We start from the raw sequence: 25764 nt of genomic DNA, 5'->3' as shown, positions 1-25764 counted from the left end.
CCTCTACAGAAGCTCCCGCAGCTGCTGCCTGGTCCAAGACCTGAGACCCGTCTCCTGTCCGCGAGCCTGTATACTTTGTATCTATGAAACCTTCAAATAAAAGTTTTGTTGTTTAAGAGAGAACTGTGTGCAGCTGTTTCTCATAGACATTACAGGGAGAAGAGATGGAGAACGTGTTCCCAGCGTTCACAGGCAGCTGATGTTCAGCTGGCTCATCCGGTTTTCCTGTGCGGCCACTGTTCCCGGTGCTGCTCTGGCTGCCCAGTGCCTGCCCCGTCCTAGTCGTTAAGTGTTTAGAACAGCCGTGTGTGAGCCACACAGCTCGGCAGCACGTGGTAGGATGTGCGAGTGAGTGGGAGCAGGTGGGCTGAGGACTGTCACCCTGCAGCCTGGTCTCCAGGCACGTGAACATCGTGATACAGGACTGAGGGGAGAGCCGGACCAGCACTTGACATTCTGAGGGCCCCCCAGACTCTTTCCCCTGGTTCTTGTAAGAACAGCAAGTGACTAAGAATGCCTCGCTTCACGAAGTACCACATCTCCTTTTCTGTCAGAACATGGGTACATGAGAAAATGCATTTGTTATTTCTCAGACTAGTAATCAACCAGGTTTGGGCTTTTATAAATAGCAACAACTTTACTAGGGACCGAAAGTGCGCATCTGTGGGATGAGCTCATACCAGCTGACCGTATGTCGGGCTGATCACATGTCCAGAATTCCCGTGCAGGGAGCAACTGCAGTTCTCCAGCAGGCAAACCGACCCTGGTTTGCAGTACTAGTTATGGAAGCATTTTCCCTCAGGAACAGATGGCAATAATGAGTAATATGTACTTGGTTTCTTGTTCTAATTTATGGCTTTAAATCTTGAAATTAGAACAAAACAAAAAAAAATGTCCCTGAACTACTTGGTGAGACCTAGCTCAAAAAGACCGAAAAAAAAGTCACATTGCTGAGTGTGACAGTGTGAAGCAGAAGCCTCGCCTTTCTTCAGTTGCCATGGGCCAGCCTGGGAAACATAGCAGGACCTGTCCCCTAAAGGGACAAAGTCACATCAGCACAGCTCATCTTTGTGTACATAAATCTTACCAGATTTGTAAATATTTTGTTTTATAAACTTATGGCTTCTGTGAGAGGCAGCTCCTTCATAACTTTACAAGTGAGTGATAAAAAGTTTATAGGCAGACTCAAACTAAAATAAATGACCTTTTATGACCTCTGAAAAAAATAGGTAGTGTGTGATGGGTGACCCTGTGGAGGATGCAATCAAAGGATGCATCTCCTGGGGAGGAGGTCTGGAAGGATGGGGTTCTGGATTGGGTTCTTTCCTCCCCCACTCGCACAAATCTTTAAGAAAAGCATGAATTAGAAATGTGCTTCAGACTATAAACCACTGTGGAAAGTCTGACACACCAGAGTAGAGTTTCTAGCTCATGAAAACTATTATATAACCATACATGTAGTCTACATCCAGATTTTATTAAGTAGTATTGAACAACAGTAGTTTAGTGCTAATCTCCCCCCTTTCTATTAAAGCAGAGCCTACATATATGTATATTGAACTCGGAGCTTTTTCAGATGAAATGTGTCATTGGATAACGCACCTCCTAAGCTCTGTCCAGGGCTATTGTGTTCATGTTTGCTCATTTGTTTCAGCTGACTGGTCGAACACCGAGTGTAAAACCTGGATCTTGTTATTCTGCTTATTACCAGGAAGCTCAGGGTGATAGGAAATGCCTGGCTTCTCTGGCAGTGACCTGTAAGGCTTTGCTTTGATTTCACCTTCAGGGAACATGGGCTCCGAGAGCACAGGCTCTGAAAAGGCTTTTCTAGAATGTTCGCTTTCTCTGTTTTGCCTCATGACTTCTTCCTCTTCACATATGCTCCTCGCCTTCTCCAGCACAGCATTAGCGCAGATTGCCTGTATAATTGGGACGTGTGGGAATTAGTGTTTCTTTCAAAACACAACCACAGGGGGAAAAAATCAAAACCTCACTCTACATATTCATAAAAAATAACTTCAAGAACTGCTAACACCTGATAGGCATTGGGAAACTGATTCCTTGTTGTGGATCTTCTACCACACTCTACAGAGCACTCTAAAAACTAGTGTACTTTATACAAGTATGCTTTATATATTTTTTTCTCAATTCATCTGTTGTTGCATATTTTTATTTCATTTTATTTTGGGGACAGGGTCTTGCTATGCAGTTCAGGCTAGCCCTGAGCTCATGGTGATCCTCCTGCCTCAGCCTCCCTAGTGCTAGACTTACAGGTACGCCCCACCATACCTAGCCTATAAAGACATGCTTTGCGTCTTCTCATTTCATCAGATCTTGTAGGTCTTATGTTTGGTTTTGTTTCTGTTTTGTAAGACATGTTGTCCAGGCTGGCCTTGAACTTACTGTGTACTCCACACCTAGCACATCTTTATTCTGACTTGATTAAATGAAACATTTTCTAGAAGATGGAATTTATCCACAAATATTTTAATGTCTCCAAGGGTACTTTTTAATTTTCTCCTCCCTAGACTTTGCTTGTACTTGTGTATATGGACGTAAGTATTTTGATAAGAATTTAGTAAGCTAGTAAGTAGATCAGTGACTACTGGTCAAACATGTGGTCCACTTTTCCTCCCAAAATATGTATGTTTTAAAAAGAGAGTCAAAACAGAATGCAAACACCTAACTGCAGATGTCGGAATTACTAAGAGCTGCATTCACTAAATTCACTCCAGGTTTGCTAATGGTGATGATGGCACTAAGAAAAAATTTCACGAAACAGAAAAAACTCTAAACTCATTTATTTTACAAAAGAAGTGCCTCAAGATGGGATTGGATCATGAAGTTCTCCTGAACAGGTGTTGGCCTCAGGATGAAGAGCCTCGGTTCCCGCCTTCCCCCGCCTGCTCATGCCTGCCTCTCGCAGGGACCCAGGGACACAGCTGCTTTCCCTCCTTTCGCTGTGGTGAGTGTGTGGCTGAGTGACCCTGTGGTGGACAAAATCAGATGGTGTGTCTGCTGGGAAGGAGGTCAGGAAGGATTTCGGAAAAGATTTCCTTCCGCATGAAGAGAAAGACTTTGGCCTTGACCCTTCTCCCCATTCCTGAGCATGAGGCAAAGTCTACAGCCAAAAACATTTTCTAGGGGAAAAAAAAGGGAAAAAAAGGAGAAGCCCTGATGTCTTAGGCTGTTCAGGCTGCTGCTAACAAAAGCTGAGTGGCCTCAGTAGCCCTACGCCCCACAGCTGGAGAAGTTGGGAAGTTCAAGATCAAGTGCTGTCAGTTGTGTGTCTGCTGAGGGCTGCTGTCTAGAACTCTAGTGCCATCTCTGTGCTGCATCTGCATATGGCGAGAGGAATGAGGAAGCTCTCAGAGCCTCTTTCATAAGGTCACTAATCCCATGCATAAGGCCTAATGACCTTACAGAGGTGCCACCTACTCATACCATCACCTTAGGGGTTGGCCAACTTTAGAATTGGGGGAAAAGATGCAAGCACCCAGTCCAGGGTGCCTGGGTTATTGTGTTACAGAGAAAACCAGGAACTGCCTGTTTTCATACTTTGTTTAAATCTCACCAACCTGTTATTAACTTGTACCAGAATGCATCCCATGCCAGAGAAAGAAACCTTAAGTCCATAGTTTCCGCTACAAATAGTCTCATTCATTTAAGCCAAATATCATTTTTTATGTCATGCTGTGAAACCTGTTGGAAAGTCTTGTCTTGATCTATTCCCACTTCCATCACCTACAGAATTTCATCTGTGTCCGTTCTGGCCACCCTCTCCCAGTCTCAGAAAGTGAAGACTTGATCAAAGTCAGTATTCCTCTTATTTCCTCTCCTAGCAATTTATTCTCTTAGCTTTTCAGCCTCTCTTGACTGGCTCTAGCCCTGTAATTGATAATGTGCATCAGTGTCTTTCAGCCTAAAATCTAAAGTCTCTGAGACCCTATTTCCTACTTGCCTGTTACACAAGTTCTCTTCTTGATCAAGTTAGAGCCAGCGTTCCTGATTTCCATTTTATCACTTCTAATTCACTATGTAGCTCACTTATCTCTGCCTTCCATATCCCATCATGCCCCTGGAGTAGGTCTCAGGATGACTAACCCAACCCCAACATCTTTGATCCTTAAATCCTCATTTTACTCAAATTTTTTTCTTTGTGTTTGATAGTCACTGAAAACTCCTGTCTTATTTCCTGTACTCAGTTTCTCTGGATTCTTCTTGAACTTTTCTGATAGTTGCTTGTCTCCTTCATGGCTGGACCCCTTCTTAGCTCATCCTAAATGTTACTATTTTCCTGTTGGCTTAGGCCCCTCTTCATGGTTCCACTTGTAGGGCATTAAGCTCCAACATACAAGATTTGTTTCATAAGCCATATTCCAGCCTTGACCTCTCCCAGACCCAGATGCACATAGGATCAATTAGAGAGTCACTGAAAGCCTCTGTTACCTACTTAGAAAGTTTTTAGTATTATAAGTTGCATGGGATAATTTCAATAGCTTTGAAAAATCAGTTTATTTTGATTCCACTTTTTGTTTTCTATAACCATCTCGTCCTACCCATTTTTTGAAGTGTATTTCTATCCTAGCTCAATTGATACCAGTTTTAGATGAGATTTATATAAGATATTGGGCACTTCTCAAAAATTTAAAATACTTCCAAAATATTTGATTAATTCAGGTTTTTAAAAGAATGTTTAAAATTTTAAATTTTTTCACAGGTGTCTTGCTGTTGTGACCCTTTGCATTTATTTCCATGTTCATTTTAGAATCAGCTAGTTAAGATACATACACACATTGTGTGTTTCAGTGTGATGAAAAAATTCATGTAATAATGCTGACAAAAACAAAGATGATTAAGAAAAAATTAGCTAAAATAAATTGAAGGATGTCTTATGTTTGTGGATTAGGAAGAGGACTTACTCTAGCAACTATCAAGATATCATAGAAGGCTGGAGTATCTAGTGCAGTGCTATATTGATTCGAGAATGGACAAATGACGCTCTGTAAACAGATCTAATTTTAAAGGACATGTTGTATGACAAAGTCTTGTGGAACAATAGGAGAAGGGCTCTTTTTCTGATAAATAGTGGTAGTTCCATTGGCTACTCATAGGGTAAGTATCTGACCATTACCTTGTGCCAATTTCACATGCATTATAAAAGTAGAGGACAAAATTGTGTAGCTTCTAGAATATAACATTTTCATGACCTTGGGTACAGGTCAAGATTCATTAAGACACAAAAAAGCACTTAACATAGAATAGTAAATTACACTGAAATAAAGAACTTTAAAGGATACTGCTAAAAGATTGAAAAGGCATGGGATATTTTTAATCTTTATTTGGTACAGGGTCTTGGCTACATAGCTCAGACTCATAGTGATCCTCCTGTCTCAGCCTCCCCAGTGCTGGGATTACAGGCGTGTACCACCACACCCAGTTTCGGTGGCCAGCTTGGCATGTGATAATGGGGATTGAACCCACATCCTTGTGATTGGCAGGCAGGCCTTTAGACCACCAAGGTGTCTCCCCAGCCCAGGCATGGGGTTTTTAATAACAGGAATTTATAGGCAACCAGTGAATCTTTTAATGACAATGTTGAACAAAAGAAGACAAGTATAAAAGACACGTACTGCACTGTACAACTCACACACAGCTCACATAGTTACATAGTAGTTTACATATAATTCAGGGAGCCAAACTAACGAAGGCACAGTAAGCCAGGGTGGCGAGTGCTAGGATGGTAGGGATTTGCGGAGGCAGGAAAGCAGCTTCTGGGAGGACAGTTTTGAATCTTGACCTGAGGGGTTGATAAATTAATATATTTTGTGGTAACACAGGAAACTGTGTACTTTTATTTTTGTATGTCATAGTTTTAAAAATGAGGTATAAATGGCTGTTAACAGAAAATAAAGCCCTTATAATTGATACAGTTGTGTACAGTTTTGCCATGTACAATACTTACAATGAGAACACTGTACACTAATACTTGTGTTCTCCGGATTCCCTGACCCAGAATAGTGGAGTCCTGAACCTCAGCCGTCATGGAAGTCATCATGGCTGGGAAAAAAACAACTGCAACTACATGACAGCAGACGCTAGCATGTTCTGACCAGGTGTCTCCAAATGGCAATAACGTCTATCAAAGTGACATACTCAGTTACTAAAGTAATCTGGGTTTTGGTGGCTGATCTGGCTCCTCAGAAAATAATGCTCTAATAGGAAATTACCTTACATGACAAGAGAACGGTGCCTTAGTTTGTGAGTAGTACCACTAACGACAGGACTGTAAATAGTGCACTGTAGTAAAGTAAGTTCTTATCTCTAGAGTCTAATAATTTTCTTAACTTACCAAATAGATGAGTGCTGCATATGAGGTGTACATCATGCCAGTCAAAACAGTCATTGCTGGAAAAGAAATGATTTCAAACAAAGAACTCTTTCTGGCCTGCAAAAACAACAAAAAAATTGTCTTATTAAATCAAAAACTTTCATTGCTTCAATCATACATTTTACAGCGTTGCTGAAAAATGAGAATTTAAAATTTTTTTCCAAAAGAAACTCATCTACAGTACATCTGTCCTTTTTTCATTGTGCAAATATATTTGTTTACTTTTTTTACTTTTAAGAAGAACATACTGTGCTCTCTTTTACTGGCCAAAACTATGACAAAAATATACATTTCATTTCTGAAATCTAAATTAACTTCAGATTCCAAGCTGTGCCCACTAGGAGGCACTACTGTGTGCCTCGGCACAACATTGTTTCCTTTGTTCAAAGTCATGTAATCGTTCTTTACTAAATTACTTACAACCTCAAACAAACAGTCCTCAAAATACTAAACATTTCCTAGAGATTAATGACCTGCTTGGACTGTCAGCCGTGAGCCTCCCGCAGGCCAGCACTGGCTTCTGGACAGCATTCTGCTCCAGGAAATGCCAGTGCCTGTAGCCAGCGTGCAGTTCTGAAACACAGGAGGTTTATTCCAGGAATGAATTTGCCTCTCAGACACCTCTGCAGTAGGTCTCCCTGAGCTGGACTGAGTACTGAGTTTGATTGTCAGTATTGTTTAAAAAAAAAAAAAATTACAGCAGCGAAGACGAACAGTTAATAACAGAATGGTTGGGAAAACTGCACTCTATCTACCCCCAAATTATGCAATCCTTTAAAATGTGCTTTACTGAACATCTGATAACATTTTATGGAACACGTGAGACACTGTGTAACAGGCCCTGTTTTATGAGCTGTGTAAGCAGAGTGTGGTGGCCCACCCTGTAGTCCCAGCTACTCTGGAGGTTGAGGCAGAAAGACGCTTAAACCAGGAGTTCAAGATCAGTCCAGGCAACACACCAAGACCCCCATCTCTACAGCAACAGCCAAAGAGCTGCTTTAATAAAATATTCTGTTTCACTTAATCACATGAAGTTGGTATTATTATTCCCCTCCTACAGAGAGAAAAAAAAAAAGGTAACATGCCCTTGGTGATACAGCTGGTGAATAGTTAAGTTAGATTTAAACCGGGAGTCCTCATACAGGGCCCAAACATTTAATCTGATCAGTAAATCGCTGCCTTGGAATGCTCTGCTTGTGGACGGCAGTAAAAGTCAGTTTTATAGTAGCTCATACTTATTCATAGGTTTGTTGGGAAGTAAAATAAAATGCTTATAAAATGCTAAGCAGAATTCCTGAACACAGCACTAGGGATATGATAGACATTGTTAGTACCTTATGACATGTGATGAGTGATTCAGGGCTGGCCAAATAGCTCAGTGGATTAAAGCGCCTGCAACCAGACACGGGGGCCGGGGACTCGATCCCCAGCCTGCCATGCCGCCCCTGCCACAGGGCACACTGAGACATCAGTGGAGACTGGGCATGGTGGTGCATGCCTGTAATCCCAGCTCTTGGGAGGCTGTCAACAGGATCACTATGAGTCCAATGTAGTAGTGAGACCCTGAACACCCTATAGACCCTTCTCTAAAATTTAAAAAAAAAAGTTTTAAAAGGTGATTCAAAACTGTAAGCGGAACAAATTCCCAACCCAAAACAGACCAAACTAAGCTATGCTAGTGGAAATCAAGAAAATGGTTATTATAGCGAGGGTAAGATTAGTGACTAGATTAGGCCAGAGCAGGGACTGGGGTTAGATCCCTGGCACCACATGCCATGCCCATCCTGCCTCCGGCTCACTGAGCCAGCCACCGAGTCGGGGCGTGGTGACGCAAGCCTGTAATCCCAGTGCTGGGGAGGCTGAAAACAGGAGGATTACTACGAGTCCGAGCTGCGTAGCGAGACCCTGTATCAAATAATTTTTTTTCTAAGTATGCAAAAAATAAAAAGATTAGTGACTAGAAACCAGCCTGAGATTTTGGGGGAGCTATTTATGTGTGATTGAAGTATAGCTGATGTTCAATTTGTGAAACTTTATTAAGTTGTACACAATGATTTGCACACTATTCTGCCTATTTCAATTTAAAAGTTTAAGAATTCAAATATTTTTATGGCCCAAACAGGTGCGCTAATCCGCTGAGCTATTTGGCCGGCCAAATGATATAACATTTCAAAACAAGGTGTAGGAGAACAACAGTGTTCAATACATTTAACTTTAATGTTCCCGTTAAAAAGTTAACTTCGCATAGAAAAAACGGGGTAGAAATGCAACAAGAAGTCCGGTTTCTGTATTTTATAATACAGCCTTCGATATGCCAGGTTCTAGTCTAATGGCCTTTACTGCTGCTGCCTCAAACAAATCCATAAAATGAAAATATGGATTTAGAGCTGAAATGCATAGCTTCTGTATTCTTGAAGCTGAAAGAGCATATGGTGTTTTTACAAATGAAGGTACTAAAATGTAAGTGTAGGGGGCCAGGGAGATAGCTCGGCAGAATAGCGCAAGGTCCTGAGTTCAATACCCGGTACCGCAAAAAACAAATACGTGTAGGACCGGCCAAATAGCTCAGCAGCTGAACGCACCTGCGTAGGCAGACGCAGCGGCCGGGAGTTTGATCCTGGGCCTGCCGTGCCGCTGCTCCCCCCACCCCCCGGGAAAGGGGCGCACCGCGATGGTGATTAAGAATGGGCATGATGGCGCACGCCTGTAATCCCAGCTCTTGGGAGGCTGAACACAGGCAGATCACTACAAGTCCGTTCTATGTAGTGAGGCCTGTAGACCCTTACTACAATACAAAAATAAATAAAAATAAAATGTGGGTGTACTCTACATGATGTTACCAGCTAGGTACGCGAAGGAACGTGCATGTTCGTCTTTCCTACTGCTGCCACCGCTGAATGTGGAACAGCATCGCCCATCACAGTTTCTGTGCCGCCTGTTCCGTGACGTGGGGTGGCTGAAACCAAGAATACTGTCCACCTCTAAGCGTAGGTGTTGGAAGGCCGTTTCCTTTCCTCTTCCTTTCTCGTGAGGCCACACTCACACCTAGATGCAGGGAGCCAGGAACGGTTTTACCCGTACCCTTTGTAAATCAGCCTGCAAATTTTCCTGGACTCCCTGGGTCTAGGAAAGATCTTCAGGAAATGAGGCTTGGGTTGCTTTTGGCTGCTTGCTAGAAGACTCAAAATGACAGCAGGCCTTGGAATCCCGCCCTAGGCTACACGGGGACAAGCCTACAAGTAGAGGGCAGAAGCTTCCAGAGAGAAACGCACACCTGCCCCCGAAATGCCCATAGCAGAGTGAAGAGATTCAGGGGGCGTGCATGTGTGAACACAGGCCGGAGGTCGCTAGTGGGAAGCGGGAGGCCACAGGCAGCACCGGCCGAGTAGCGCCTGCACGCGAGCGACTGCTCCTGTGTCACCACAGCTTTCTCAGGTTGAGTTCCTCACCGATGAGAAATTAAAACTGGGTGGTTTCAAAATGGCTTATGTAACTGAGATGTGTTACGCTTTTGAACAATTTCTGTATCTTACCTAAGGGCCATTTTTTCTTTTCTTTTTTTTTTTTTTTTAATTTTATTTTAAGGAAAAGAAAAACAGTGAAAACAATGGTATAACATTTCAAAACAAGACTGTAGGAAAACAACAGTGTTCAATACATTGCACATTATTATCTTCAAAGTAGTTGCTCATAATACAAGATATAGGCATGAAAAACCAATCAAGTATGTTTTTAATGAATGCTTTCTATCTCTAACAAATCATCCCCATAGGAAATGATTTCTCCAAAATTCATATGTCCACTGGCAAGTAGCCATTTTCAATTTTATAGCTCACTTTCAATATGTATTTTTCATATTAAAAACCACTCTTTTGCCAGGTGTGGTGGTGCATGCCTGAAATCTCTGCACTGAGGCAGCAGATTCGGTGTGAATTCAAGGCCAGCCTGCACTGCATAGTGAAACCCTGTCTTAAAGAAACAAACAAAAAACACCATTCTTTCAGTTTTAACTTACTTTTATCAAGAAGAACACACAGAACAAATAAATAGGAAAAGTTTGGCAAATAGGAATTTTTAGATTATCTTGGCCTACTCAAAATTTTTCATTTTAATCTTATGAGTTTCTTTTTTTTTTTTTTTTTGTATATTTGAGGTAAAAGTATCTTGACATCAATGTTATGTCCATATATTTCCCTTTTCTTAGCTTGCTAACATTAGCATTATAATATATGAATAACTGAATGTTAAAAACATTTCAGCCTTTACAATTCTCCCCTGATTTTGACTGCCTCACTCATAAAAGAAGCATCTGTGTTCACCTCAGAGTCACAAAAGATGACATAAATCAGAAGAAAGGCAATGCAGGCAATTGAGAAAATAAAGATGCACTCATCCATGGCCTGACGGTTAGAGACTTAGCAGATGAGACTTCGTTTATGCCATCCAGAACTGCCTCGATGAGCAATACAGAGACAGTCATGGAAGAAACCAAATCTGGGATCTGTAAACAAATATGGGAAATGCCCTGCCTCTAAATTTCTAGGTCCAGAAAAAAAACGGTGTTTCCCATAAGTTTGAAAAAGCTCCGTGCCCATGACTCTGCCTTGCAACTCACTCATGAGTCCATGAAGGGCTGCTCGCAGTTTGTAAGGAAAGCTGCTTGACTTGGTTTACCCCAGGCTCAGGTCTTGAAAACACCATTCTCAAGCCAACTCTGATTAGTGGGGTCCTTTAGGCATCAGAGGTGCCAACCTCTTGCCCTACTTGGAATATTTCTTCCAGAAGTTCTACTTCCTAGGAAATGTCCTCTTTTTCCAGATCTGAATCACACCAGCCATGTTGCCCTCGTTACTGGCCCACCAAAAATACAGAATCCTCTTTTCCAGCTGGAACCATGGAAGGTGTTGAAGAAAAACACGGTTCCTGCTGTGCCAAAAGCCCTTAAGAAAAAGCAAAGGCATTTCGCAGAGCTGAAGATAAAGCACCTGAGAAAAAAGTTTGCCCAAAAGTTGCTTTGAAAAGTGAGGAGAAAGCTCATCTATGAAAAAGCCAGGCCCTGTCACAGGAAGTGTAGACAGATGTACAGAGCTGAGATTTGATTGGCTGGGTGGCAAGAAAAGCTGGCAACTTCTATGGACCAACAGAACCCAAATTGACATCTGTCATCCAGATCAGAGGAATCCATGGTATGAGCGAACTCAAAGATCCTCAAGGTATTGCAGCTTCTTTGCCTTGACCAAATCTTCAAGAGTACCTTCATTAAGGTCAACAAAGCTTCATTTGACATGCTGAGAACTGTGGAACCATGGAGGTACCCAAATCTGAAGTCAGTAAATGAACTAATATACAAGCATGGCTATAGCAAAATCAATAAGCAAATTGCCTTGACAGATAATTCACGGATTGTTTGCTCTCTTGGTAAATATGGCACCATCTGCATGGAAGAACACCCAACCAAAAAGGCCTGGGTAGACTGAAGCAAGCTCCTGGCCTAGCGGGCATTTCCTGATTAGCTTGTGTCATTGCTTCACCTCAGCCCTCTACTCCCAACCAAGGGCTGGAACACCTGTGAGTTACTTTGAGCACCCTAATGAAAATGTTCCTCTATCTCCATGTTCTTTAGGGTGGTGATCTGCCTCACCAGTGTCCTCAGACACAATATGAGAGAATATAAGATAACGTAAGAGAGTTTTGGTAGAAAAGCATTTAAGTTATTCCATATACAGACATCTTTTCATCTTACTCACCCTCAAATCTGTGATGAGATCAACCACTGGAGGAATCCTGTGGAACACAGATGGGTTACTAGGCCACCACTCTTCTACAGCCATGTTTTCATGGAGGGATATTCTGCGCATGCCCAGAGCATATCCCTGCACATCAGAATTCCAGCTCTCATATAGTTTATTCCTCATAGCACAGAGCTCCACCTTAATTGAGGCAGCCTGGGGAATTCATGCTGGCGTCTACCCTGGCTAAGCTGAATGGTGTTCCATGGGCTTCTTCATGCTGTGACGCTGTGTGTCATGCTTGGTGCCATGGGAACACGCCATCCACAGAGCCCCCCACTGGCCTGTGCTGCGTGATCATGTCACCTGTATTCCTCGGCTCTTACCTTTGACCCTCTGGGCCAGGGTATTCATATTTATATTTCTGTTCCTGTCCACACTGCACCTCTCAGATTTGACACACGTTCTTTCTTGCTACAACTTAGCTTCCCCTTAGTGGCAGTCCTGCCTCTCCATCCTAATACTATTTATCATTCAAGCAAAGCTTCTTCTTTTCCTTACCCCCAGGTCTTAAGGACCTGGGAACCACTGACCTTAGCCTGACTTCCCTTGTCCCACCACAACCATGCGGAACTACTTATGTTCCCCAAACAAGTTGTGCTGGCTCTCACTGAGGTATCTTAATATGACTGTTCTCCTCCTGGACTGCTCTCTTTATTTCTGTGCCTAATTCTTCTTCCTTTAAGTCTCAGCTAAAAATATGTTGTCTTCTAAAAAGGCTGTCCTGACACCCTCTGGGATCCTGTGTCTCTTCTTGGTACTTCTGTAGTATGCTGTGAACTCTTGAATCTCATCTTCCCTACGCCTAGTGACGTTGCTTGCTCATTTGCCTATCAGCCCACGGTCCACAGGGCAAGGGCCAGATACTTCTGAATCCCTCGTACCTGAACTAGTGAATTTCCATATCAGGTTTTCAGTAAATACTGTTAAGTGCATGAAAAAGTTGAATTGTACTTCACTTACTTACCAAAAGAAATTTTACCATCCTATACCTGTGAAGGAAGAGACTATACCTCACTGAAGGACAACAGATTCCAGGAGCATAGCAAGGCAGAACTATGTGGAACTGCTCACCCCAAAACATCAAGAAATAAATTACATGCACAATTAATCCCACAATGTAATATAAAGCAGAGTTTATGAAAAAGAAAAGGGATCCCTGGCACCTACACAAAGAGGGAACGACGGCCGGAGGAGCACCTGAGCTGGTACCCAGGGCCTCTGGGCTGGTGCTGTAGCCTGTTTGGGTGCTTTGGCTTCAGTGCAGAGACTGGAGATGAAACTTGGATGTATCAAAGCAGGCACTGGGTGTCCACAGAGCCATGATTTCAGTGACATTGGATGTTGACAACTGCACTCAGCAATACACAGAGAAAAGAAAGAAGCTTTTCTCCTCCACTCCAGGCTGGAATTTTCTCATAAGAAACTAAAACCTCAAGCTTGCCTCTCATGAAGGGGTCCAAACTCACCCTACTGGCATGATGCAGAAAACTCTAAGCTAAAAAATAGAAAGATCAGTCCCAGACAGCAGAGATCCTAGGACCACCAGCAAAATTCCTCTAGAGACAATCCCACCACCACAGACAAAGGAGATTTTTATTTAAAAACAAAAGTAGGCTGAGATGTAGCTCAGCGGTGGAGCACTAGTACGCCAAGGCCCCACTGCAGGTCTGGGGCCTGCCTGGACCACGGAGTAAGGCCACGGCCAGCCTGAACTACACAGTGAGGCCCTGTCTCTAAATAAATGAATAAAGTGAACAACAATAACAAAAAGCTGGAGAAATTCTTATTAAAATAAAATCATGAAACATAAGCTATTTGAAATGAGTATGATATTTTATAGACCACAATAGAAAAATTAGCACCTTCTTAATACTTAAAGGAACATTTAAACTACTATACATAAATACATTCAAATAATTAATTTGAATGTATTGATTTATAAAGCACATTGACAAAAAAAGCAACAAGAACTTTGACTCTAATACCAAATTAGAACTTTTAGAAATAATAAATTGAGTGACATATTTAAAATATCCTGAATAGGGGTCGGGGAGATAGCTCAGTAGAATAAGCGCTTGCCTGGCAAGCGCAAGGGCCTGAGTTCAATTCCCAGTTCCGCTGAAAGACAAAAAACAAAACAACAACAACAAAAGAATCCTGAATAATACAGCATTTTAGACACAACTAATAGCTCAGGGTGCATCAAAAAGAAATAAGGCAAGGCAAGCATGGAGAAGGTAGGCACATGCGAGGAGTACAATGAGAAGGCCCTGCAGAGGGAGAGCTCAGAGAAATGACAAAGAGGTGGGGTTTGAATTGCTAAGTGTTTTCCTGAACTGAACAATTTGTCCTCAGATTTAGGAATCAGAATGCCTCGCCCTGCCTTTGCTTTAGTTTGGTAACAGCAAATAAACTCAGAGCAGTGCCTCTCCAGATTCACATCTGAGGAATGTCACACACATGGGCATGGTGGCATTCACAAGTATGTTTATGGTAGCATTGTCTATAAAAGAAACAGAAAAAGAAACTAAATTGTCCATCTTTCCAATAACCAATAAACTGTGGATTCTTTTTTCTTATACTAGAATACCACAAAAAAGTTAAAATAAACCATACTGATATAGCTAGCTATATCAGTAACAGTGAATAAAACAGGAGGTTACAGAAGGATAAATGTGATCCGGTATAAGTTATATAAACTTTAAATATGCTGGGGATGTAGCTCGGTGGCATAAGTGCCTGCCTGGCAAGCACAAGGTCCTGAGTTTGATCCCCAGTACCAAAGAAAAATAAGCATACTCTGATACTCTACACTTGCGCACAAAGGTAGTAAGATGCACAAGTACTCCGGGGTGCGCTCACATCAGCTTCAGGAGAGCCTGGGGTGTGACAGGTACGACCACCAACTTAAGTTTGCTTGAGATTCCTGATGAATTACTTCCTATAATTAGATAAGAGCAAAGGAGAAAGGATTTCATAAATGCCAATTCTGAATTGATATCGCAGGAGATAGTCACAGTTGATATACAGATTTTACATAAGTCACTAGGTCCCCAAACTGGTTCCTTTCATCTCAAGGTTCCTGGAATAAATTATTCCAACTGCACTCTAAGTTCACCTCAGAATCTCATGCTAGGTCAGGGCAAATGGCAGACATTTGTTTTGCAGTTCCCATTACTGGACAGAAGGAAACATGGGTTCAAGGGGAATAGAGAGATACCATTTTAATTTTCCTGCCAGTGAATTCTCATGAGCACAGAAAGACTATTCTTCACAGATGTTTGTCGTTCTTATACAGAGTGGAGACTTTGGGCAAAGCACATACCTGAATAGCAACTGCCTCAGAGGGCGAGAAGTTGTGTCCCTCCTGAGAGGAGCGGTGCACCCCACACATGTATCATAGGACAGTGAAGATAAGGCCCTGTGCTGCCTCCCCAGAGGCATCGCTTCCATTCCAGGACAGCGAATGTTCCCTCTTTCTTACCACAGAGACCAGACAGATGGTCAGTGTCCGCAGAAAAACCTGGTCTTTTAATTTCAAGGTTCTTCTCCCTTGTGTCGTAACCTACTACAAACACAGGCGACATCTGCTCCTCATCACTGCCCCCCGGGAATGAAGTGGACGGAAACCAGTACCTGGTATTGCCCATTGTGCATGTTTTTACTTTGGATAACTATCTAGGTGCCTGATCCGAGGTTCTTGTGCTTTTGTGTAGTGCATGTGTGTATAACTGTTGCAGACTAACGGATTATCCAGAAAGTAGTAGAAATCTCAGATTTTAGCCAGGCATGCTGGCACGCATCTGTAACCCCAGCACTCGGGAGGCCGAGGCAGTAGGATCGCTGCAAGCCTGAGACCAGCCTGGCTATGCAGTGATTGCACAACTTCATAGTGACACTTGTCTAAAAAACAAATACTTAAAATCAACTCTCAGCTCCTTTACCGCTATGACTTAGCAGAGAAGCAAACAGAGACCAAAAAGCGTAAGGGACAGCACCTCTAAATGCGATTTCATAGTAAATGTAGAACTGTTGTTTACATTTCTGGTATCAGCATTGTATAAAAACTAAGAGTTTGGCAAAGCAAGGAAAGAAACAGCAAGATACAATAGATTGAGGAGGATATTTCAGCGAGAATTGGAGAGCATATAGTTTGGCTGTGTTTTCTTTTGATGCTCTAAACATACAGCAGCAAGATTTGTAGTTTTAGAGAAAGCAGTGGTTACAAACAAGGCATTTTTTACTTCCCTAAATATGAGGTATTATAAAGGAACCTGTAATAAATGTCCTCAGGCAGTTTGTATTTGAAATATCTGCCGTTTTTGAAAATGTCAAGCTGCATGTGTTGGTGTGTGCCTGTAATCCCAGCACTCGAGAGGCTGAGGCAGGAGGATCACTGTGAGTTTGAGGCCAGCCTGGGCTACATAGTGAACTTAAGACTAGCCTGAACTGTATAATGAAATCCTGTCTCTAAAAAAAGAAAGCAAAGTCAAAATCGTTGATTCAGGAAAGACTCAGGTTCCTCAAAATTAAAACTATTTATTTCTACTCTTCTATTCCTAGATACTTCAAAAAAAAATGTGTATATTGAAAAACCCAAAGTCTTATACCATAAAATTTAGGAAAAGCAAAAACAAAGCTGAAGAAAATTGAATCTGGAAACAATTTTCTTTGTTCCCCTCCCCCATTGTTTGTTTTGAGAAAAGGTCCTGCTATATGTATAGTTCAGGCTGGCCTTGTACTTGTGGCTACCCTCCTGCCTCAGCCTCCCCAGTGCTAGACCTACAGGGGAGCACCACCACACCTGGCCCAGGGCCTAAAAAGTTATTAAGGCTATTTCCCTTAACAAAATATAACAGAGCCTCAATAAAGTGCTACATAAAACACTGTATGAAATATACTTAAATATTGTTGATCTGTCTTGATGAGTTAAATATAATCAATGTGTTATGCTAAACAAAGATTATTTTTGGAATCATACAATATTATGGGGGAAAAGAAACCAAATGCCTTATTTTTCTTTCTTTTTTTGAAGACAGGATCTCTCTATACAAAATTGCCCAGATTTGTTGCAACATTTTGGATTCGAGGGATTCTGCCTCAGCCTCCAGCCTCAGTCTCACCTTGCTCAGGAAACCATAACTATTTTTACAATTTGCTCTTTCAGTACTTGCCCTTAGTTTGAAGTCTGAGATGGGTAGTAGAGAAAAGGTCGTTGCTGCCCCTTTGAGATGTACACAAGCAGAAAGTCCTGAAGGAAGCCCAGACCAGGCATTCTTGTATCTGTCCATGTGAACTGCTAGCTGGAGGACAAAGGCCTGCCCTAGCTTTTCAGTTTCCAGACCTTGGAGTTTCTGGAGCAGGGTCCCTCCTGCCCCTCCTGTCCCCCCTGTGCCCTGGGCCAGCTGCTCACCTGCGAGGGGCCCTTTGGGGGCCCGAGGAGCTGGTGCAGGCAGCGGTGGGACCCGGCGCGCAGCTCTGCCAATCTCCCCACCAGCCACGGCCGCAGCAGCCCGGCCAGGGCCCTGCAGCCCCAGGACAGGCTGCTCAGTGCCAGGCCCAGCAGTCCCGGGCCCGGGGGGCTGCTGGCTGACGCAGCCCGCCTGATTTTGGATGTTTTCTGCGCAGGCTCTTCTTTCTGAAAGAGAAGCCTTAGAAAGTAACTGGTGAGCGATTTACCACGGGTCAGCAAACTGTTCTCAAAGTCGAGGACAGCTTGGGGCCACCATGTCCACATGTCCTGCAGGCAGCTCCTGTGTGGACCCCGGTGGCTCACTACCCCACACTTCAATCTCTTCATGAGCCTAGTTAAATAACTGATACATTTAAAAAAAATAGCATTGTTGTGTAAAACATTTTTATTTACAATAATGTAAGACTAGGGGGCTGGGGAAATGGCTCAGTAGAATAAGCACTTCCCTGGCAAGTGCAAGGGTCTGAGTTCAATCCCCAGTTCCACCAATAAAAATAATAATAATAATAATAATAATAATGTAAGACTGTTACAGTAACCAAATAACTGTGTTATCTTCCCAATTTTGATGCCACGTGTTTGAAAGCCTGAACCTATTCTTTTTCTTTTTCTTTTTCTTTTCTTTTCTTTTTTTTTTTTTTGTATTTAGGACAGGGTCTACAGGGTCTCACTGTCTAGATCAGACTTTTAGTGATCCTCCTATTTAGAGCCTCCAAATGCTAGGATAATAGGCATGTGCCATCAAGGCCAGTCTCAGCATGCCCTGGGGGATCGAATTCCCAGCCCCTGCATCTGCTTTAATCTACTGAGCTATTTGGCTGGCCCTGAACCTATTGTTTGGTGGAACCCGGGATTGAACTCAGGCTCTTGTGCTTGCCAAGGAAGCACTTATTCCACTGAGCCATCTCCCTGGCCCCCTGAACCTATTCTTAATGGCTATCATTTTTGTTCCCCTTCAGTATTCAAATGCTATCTGGCAACTCACAGCACTCTTCCTGCCTCAGCCTCCAGAGTGCTGAGGTTACAGTCACATGCCACCATGCCTGGCTGTCTTCCTTTTTTTTTTTTTTTTTTTTTTGTTCCTCTTTTTTTTTGCCATAATTTTATTGATAAACAAATAGCAATGAGACAGTTTCAAATCAAATCGGTAGGACAGTTTCAATAATTAACACACTGCATACATTCTTCTTAGTGGTTAATTGCTGTACAAGATGCGGACTTGATATCCTATTTACAAACACCATTAGAACAAATCATTCTATTCGTTAAGCGAATGTAACTATATATCTATCCTAATCACTTTGAATACACAGATACAAAATGGACATTCATCTGTATACCCTTTTGCCTTCCTTTTTTTTGATACTTTCTTAGATGCGTTTGAAAGAATTGTTGCCCTGATGACAAAAATATTCCTGACCATCTTTATTCAACCTGCCAAAAAACAGAATCAATTCGTGCTGGAGGAGACCTCCTTGTTGGTTTTGAGAAGAAGGTATAAAAAAGAAATCTTTCTTTCTTACAGGGTGTGGGGGCACAGGCCTACAATTCCAGGGTTTGGAAGCCTGAGGCAGGAGTTTGAGGCCAGCCTGAGCTGCAAAGTGAGCTCAAGGCCAGCATGACCTGCATAGTAAAACTCTGACTCGAAAAGACAGACAGACAGACGGAGACATCCAGGTGCCAGCGTGCGTGCATGGCAGATCTTCCTGGTGGGGGATGGGACCATGAAGGAGACAGCAGGGGGCAGAATGACAGTCACCACCCATGGTGATTTCAATACACTTTTCCTCTCTAGGAGCTACTTATTCTCCTCATTCTAGTAGTAGGAAAACTTCTTAAATAAAAATATTTTTGCACCACCAGCTTTTCCCTTTTGCCTACCACCTGGGCTATGTATTCATTTTTTCCAAACGATGTGTGTGAATGTGAATACTGACCCCACAGGAAGAAGTCCTCGCTTCCCTCCTCTCCTTTCTGTAATTCTCTGTCTCTCATCAGGCGAGCACACCCTGATGCCCCGCACGACTGCCCCTACCATGCACACTGTCACCTCTGTGTGACCTTCCCTTCAAGGTCACTCGCCAGACCTAGCAGTGTCAAAGAAGACTGGTTTTGAGCCCGGCTCCAGATTTCTTCCTCTGGCCTCCATGACTTGAAGTACCCTGCTTTTCCTTTTCCTCTCCCTTTCCTTTTTTTCTTTTTTTAGCTACACCCATTACTTTGTTATCAGCGGTTTTAGTGCTGAACTCCACTTTCTTTTATCTCAGCGATTTACTCTCCTCCATCTATAAAGCCTGCCTGTCAGCACATCTCGTTCATTTTTTCTCTGAATAGCCCCAGGGTCTGGCCCCCTCTCTCCTCTCCCTGTACTACGCCCATCTGCTCTCCCTGGACACCTAGCCCAAGTGGCTTCCCAGCTTCAGCCCTGCTGGTTTTATTCATTTAACAATGGATCAGCCAGCAGTATCGGGGTACCAGTGCTGGGCCTCGGTCACCTGCTTGTTGTCTCACACTCCGGAGGCTGAGGCACGAGGACGGATGCGAGTCTGAGGCCCTGTATCCAAAACCAAACAAAAGGAGCCTCATGGCAGGTGGTATCTTGCATCTGCTTGGTTGCTTTAGTGGCATCTTGTTGAAACTCATGCAAAAGCCAAAATACAAGTAAGGCCATATGAAGATTCCTACTTCTTTCCTTTTCTGGCTTCATCATCTTTCTCTCCCTTTTCCCCTCCTTTATTTTGTTGTTTGTTTGGTTTGTTTTGTTCTTGTGCTTTTGAGACAGTGTCGCATTGATGTATTCCATGCTAGCCTTGAGCTCCTACCTCAGACTCGAACGCTGGGATTATAGGCACCCACGGCTACACCACCTTTCCTTCTGAGTATTCATTGAACTTGTGAAGTACGCCTTGTGGAAGTTGATGATAAGTTGGAATCTTTCTCATCAGACCCAAGCCAGATTAAAGCAGAATTATGAAGCGGAGGGCTCAGGGCTGCCTGTAGAGATAAGAGTTTCTCAAGGGTTTTCTAGAGGTTCCAAGAGATTTCTGTTCATTCTCCACATAGCTGCACCTATCTCACCTTGCAGGTATGAAGAGATTTGTGTAACACAGTTTGTCTTTCAGATCCAGACAGCGATATGTTGGACAGGATCCTATTGACAGAGCACTTGCCCTCAGTGTCACCTCTGCTGATGGCCTGATGCCGACTCCAAGACCCTGGGTCCCAGAGCTTACTTAAACGTCTCCTTTCTTGCTTTAGCGATCGTCCTCTTACTGGGACCTCCTTGAATATGTCTGTACTTTCCTACAGCACGCAGGTACCTGCTGAAATGCTCTGCTGTTTCTGAATGAATGTGCTTGGAGACTCTGCTTGACTGTTTTTGGTTGATGGCTGCCACCTCTGACTTTGCAGCAGCTTTGCCATCTGACCCCTCAAGGGTCCCCAATTTCATTCAGTCCCTCAATGTCTTCCAATCTTAATGGAAGAATCATCCTACCTCAAAAATCAGTTCTAATACACTTACACTCCCGCTTTATATCCCATCTCTGCTATATTTTTCTTCTCCTAAAACTTACCCTGCTATCCAGTTTCTTGTCCTTGTTTATTGATTTTCTATTTGACAAGGATGTAAATTGTATGACAGAAAGTGTTTTCTACTTATATGGCTTACTGATTTCTCCCCCAGTGCTTAAATTAGCATCTGGCACTTAGTAAATATTCAATAAGTATTTCTCAAAATGCATGAAGAGCATCAGAAAATATAACAAATTAATATGGAGACACAATAAGAAATGTCCCAATATTATATTAGAAACCACCCAAACATTTTCAGGGAACAGTAGGCGCTATAACTTCCAAATCAGTGCTCATTAGGCCTCACAAGGAACAACCCGCCAAAGGCAAAAACATCATAGAATATTCCAGCTATAGCCTTATGCTCGATGTACTTCAAAATCCCACTCTCATTACAAGTAATTCCAGACATTACTGGTATAACCTCAGAAGTTTTTGGCCTACATTTTTTTTTAAACTTAGAGAACTTTGCAAAAACAGATTTACAGGTATGAACATTTTTAAAAATTGGAATATGCTATGCCCTTATTGCATTTATTTTGTCTATAACTTTCAGTCTTATGAGACAGGGTTAGTTGCAAGGTAGCAACAGCTAGGGTTAGGGTATAAAAATAAAGAAAAGAAAAGATAGCAGCAAAAGCATGCAATCATCCTTTATAATGAAAAACTCACCATGCATTGGATCCTATTTATCATAACAGTTTTTGCTCCTTCTAGGAAGGAACGTCTGAATTAATTCTTTTATTTCCCCGATGTAGTAGACATTTGTTTGCTCCAATTTCACAGTCGACACTTCTACAATCCTCAGATGGCTCACGTGTCATTTGTACTTTGCCAGCGCAAAGCTTCAAAGTGACTCTAGCCAGGATGCAGGCCGTGACCGCCTGGGTGCCTGGTGGGGCTGGGAGGCGAGGGCGAGGCTGCGGGACTGCGGAGCCCCCTCCAGCCACGACTTCAACAGCAGCTTCTCCAGCCTCAGGAAGACAATTTTATTCGAAACCGTTAGCCGGGGCTACTGTGTTCTCTCACAGTGGCCCGCCTTCACCCAGGAGTGCAAGCTTCTTGCCCCTCAGGTTTGTGGCCCAAATTTGTTCTGCAGATCCTGTTTCTTTTCCAACCTTTAATAAATGTAAACCTTGCTACTGTTTTTTTTTTAAACCTTAATCATGAAGAATGATTTAATAACCAGCATTAAAATATTCTACTGCTGCTGCTATCAAATCATTTTTTTCAAGTAAACAAGAAGGCTTCTTCCTAAATAAATCCCTGGAAGAAAAAAATTTTAAGTACCAACCACCTAATTTAGAGATTTAAATACAACCTAATTAATAAAGCCTACAGAGCAGGCTTAAAGCTATTCCTTTCAGTATATTTGGGAACTATGGATCATTCTGTGAATTAAAATGAAAATTATAGTGTATATGAACCTACCTTCTAAAAATAATCTAGTGAAAAGAGTATTTACCATGCTTTCTGAATACTTTATTTTTGAAGCTCAAATAACTTCCAATATGTTATAGCAGTCTTTAACTTCAGACCTCTTGCCTCTTTTTTTTTTCTTTTATTCAGCAGAGTCTTACTGTGTAGTCCAGGCTGAACTCACTTTGTATCCCGGGCTGGGCTCGACTCACAGTGATCCTCCTGCCTCAGCCTCTTGAGGGCTGGACTGATAGCAGTGGGCCACCTTGCACAGCCTTCTTGCCAAACTTAGCAATACAGTCAATAAAGTACATGGTGGGAAAAGAATAGTAGGAGTGTTTTTAAAATAAGAAAATGAAGCTGAAAAGGCCAGGGATATAGCGCAGCAGCACAAGCGCCTGCCTGGCAAGTGGAATGTCCTGAATTCAATTCCCCACACCAAAAAAAAGTAAAGAAAATGCAGCTGATGTGGTGGCACATGCCTGCAACCACACCACTCAGAAGTTCAAAGTCGGCCTGGGCTGTATTGTCAGTGCAAGGGCAGCCTGCACTAGGTAGACACTGTGTGTGAGTGTGTGTGTGTGTGTGGGGTAATATTCTTAAATAAGAAGTTGAACACAAGAACATAGAATTATTTTCTGATCTTTGAGGATCAGAAAGTCAATCTATCAGCCTGGAAGATAGCTCAGCGACATAAGTGCCTGCCTGGCAGCAAGGTTCTGAGTTTAATCCCCGGGACCAAAACAAAAAAAGAAAGAAAGATCAACCTATCTAGTGACAATAAGGTGCCTCACAGGACCAAAAGAGAAGAAGGAGTTGTAGCTTCTTTGGTTAAATAAAATCCCAGTTTTTGCAATGTCGACGATGAGAGAGTCACAGTTTGGAAAGACAGCAGGTTTCCTGGCCTGTTGGGCTTCTAGGATTCACCCTTAGGCCTTGGTGATCACTGGGCCTAGCGAGCCACCTGGGCCATCATCAGAACAGCACAGCGCACACGCTCTGGGCGTTGCCCAGAAATGTTTCCGGGCTCCACAAGGCCTCATTCCCAGGGTAGGGAGTCGGGGAGGAAGTGGTGCTAGGAAAGTTGCTTTGCGGCAAGCTCTTAGCCTTATCCTGTCTCACTGGGCTGCACCTGCTCCTCAGGCCACGGCCTCTCCTGCCCCTCACCCCCACCTTCCAAGCTCCATTTGCTGTCAGACTCCACTTCCCTCTCCTCATGCGTCTGTGTCCCCAGGAGCTATCTCTCATCTCACAGCCCATAGCTGCGTTGTACCTCAGTGAGTCCCAGCAGTCTTTTCTTCCCTGGCTCTGACAGTAGAGAGGCTGCCTGTGCTGGAGCAGTTGGGAGCCAATTCTGAGTCTCAGAGCTCCACTATAGCTAAGAAAGGCAGCAGGTCTTGAGAATTAACACTTGCCATTGATTTGATGGTAAACAGAAATGCCCAACACCTCATCTCCCTTCTGAAATGCATGCGTTCGAGGCCAGCCTGAACTACCCGGGGAGATCTTATCTCCAAAACAAAAGAACAGCTGAACCATCCATATATATATAGCCCACACCTTCTATTCTGATCAAAAAATAAAAGAATGATTTTTACTTAAAGTAGAGCATAAGTACCTTGCAAGCCATTAATGGTAAATAAGGGATTCCATGGAAGTAAATTTTTAAGTTAATTCATCCACTAAACATTAGCTCAGTTTTTACTAACAGAGATACATTTCTACTCTAGTGGCATGATGATTAAAAAAAATCATTTATTTTTTTATTTTTTTTTTACTATATTTGGTACAAGGTCTCTACACAGCTTGGGCTCGTAGTGATCCTCCTGTTTTCAGCCTCCCCAGCACTGTAATTCATCTGTCTTACTTCTTGGTCTTCAACTTCTTTGCCTTCCATAGACTGCTCCCAAGGAGCAAGATTTGAAAACTTTTTGAAAGGATTAAGCCAGGAATAGTGGAATATACCTGTAATCCCAGCACTTAGGTGGCTGAGGCAGGAGGATTATTGTGAGTTTGAGACCAGCCTGGGCTATGACATGAGCTCAAGTGCAGCCTAAAATACATAGCAAGACCCTGTCTGAAAAAGACCAAAATAATTAATATTTCTTTAAACTTTGAGTACTGATATCAAAATAAAAGCATTAAATATTTGTAAGATACTAAAATACAATATACTTTTTTGTATTCCTTCTGAAAGTTATGAAATCACATTACCTGATTAGCCTGTGATAATCCCAGAGTATGTGGAAAATCATCTTTAAATTCATCCATTAGGTCCATAATTACTTTCTGGATCTCCTCAACTAAGGAAAAAAAAAAAGTTAAGAAGAACAAAGCTTAAAAAATATCTCATTTGGGAAATTAAGACAGGAGAATAGTCATGGTTCAAGGCCAGCCTGTGCTACATAGTCCAGGCCACTCTGAACTGTTTAGGGTGACCCTTTCTCAAAAAAAAAAAAAAAAAAAAATCCCCTAAATGAGTCACAAGAATATGGGAAACTGAGTTCACTTTCTAGATACCAGAAAACAAGGGAACCCTGGGGGATTTGATTCCACACCCACAACCTTTACAGGATTGCGAATACTTCTTCCAGAGAAGCTCTTCAGTACCTGTCCACATGCCTCTCCGACAGGTTTGATGAGCATGAGGACTTCTTTCTTGGGTTCCTAATTCCTAGCAAGTTCGCAGGCCTGAGGTGAGGGTGGCCTGCTTCTCAGGAAAACAGGTAGAAGAGAACCCACAGCTCCCTGCTGGAATTCTTTATTATCCCATAATGGGCCTCTGACAACTTGTTCCAGAATCTTCTGAAAGCTCTCTGTCAGTGAGAGGAGGAGGAATGTGTTTGGAAGTATGGGGTCCCCCATGAGGGGACTGAGAACTGAACCATGCTAAATCCTACGATATAAATTGAATTCTGTCCCACACTCTGCAGTGGTACTTCAATTAATGGATCATGGAGAACAAGGCTCCTTCTGAAGAGTGTTGGCCAGAGCATTCAAAGAAATGCTTCACATACGATGCCAAGTAGGAGAGAAACACAAGGATTAATTCAGAAAGGCTTCTAAACAGATTTCTTTTCCTTTACCCCAGTGAGGCTCACTAGGTCAAACCAGGC

The 25764-nt window shown here is 42.7% G+C and overlaps 1 protein-coding gene across 3 annotated transcripts; it reads right to left on the bottom strand.

The window, feature by feature from the left end:
* Positions 1-1542: 1542 nt before the first annotated feature.
* Spata9 (spermatogenesis associated 9) lies at positions 1543-25393 on the bottom strand. 3 transcript variants are annotated; one of them, XM_023708687.1, is made up of 5 exons: positions 25214-25393; positions 24863-24951; positions 17597-17821; positions 6353-6448; positions 1543-1919 (listed from the first exon to the last, which is right to left on the bottom strand). In XM_023708687.1, exons 1-5 carry the CDS (start codon positions 25266-25268, stop codon positions 1632-1634), a joined length of 753 nt encoding a protein of 250 aa, XP_023564455.1. In that variant the 5' UTR covers positions 25269-25393; the 3' UTR covers positions 1543-1631. The 3 variants fall into 3 exon arrangements, with proteins under 3 accessions (XP_023564455.1, XP_023564457.1, XP_023564459.1); XM_023708689.1 differs by having other exon boundaries at positions 25259-25393; XM_023708691.1 differs by lacking the exon at positions 25214-25393 and adding an exon at positions 25158-25196.
* Between the last annotated feature and the right edge of the window lie 371 nt (positions 25394-25764).

The sequence above is a fragment of the Octodon degus genome, unplaced genomic scaffold (genome assembly GCF_000260255.1).
Source record: "Octodon degus isolate 3935 unplaced genomic scaffold, OctDeg1.0 scaffold00009, whole genome shotgun sequence".
Taxonomy (NCBI): Eukaryota; Metazoa; Chordata; class Mammalia; order Rodentia; family Octodontidae; genus Octodon; species Octodon degus.
This window is presented reverse-complemented; position numbering and strand designations above follow the sequence as displayed.

Excerpts from the sequence above, each read along its gene's own strand:
- Spata9 (XM_023708687.1), bottom strand. The coding sequence starts at position 25,268 with ATGTGGACAGGTACTGAAGAGCTTCTCTGGAAGAAGTATTCGCAATCC. Across the intron at positions 6,449-17,596 it reads CCCCAAAGGGCCCCTCGCAG|GCCAGAAAGAGTTCTTTGTT; the intron begins GTGAGCAGCTGG and ends TTGTTTTTGCAG. Across the intron at positions 1,920-6,352 it reads ATGCAGCACTCATCTATTTG|GCAATCTGCGCTAATGCTGT; the intron begins GTAAGTTAAGAA and ends CCAATTATACAG.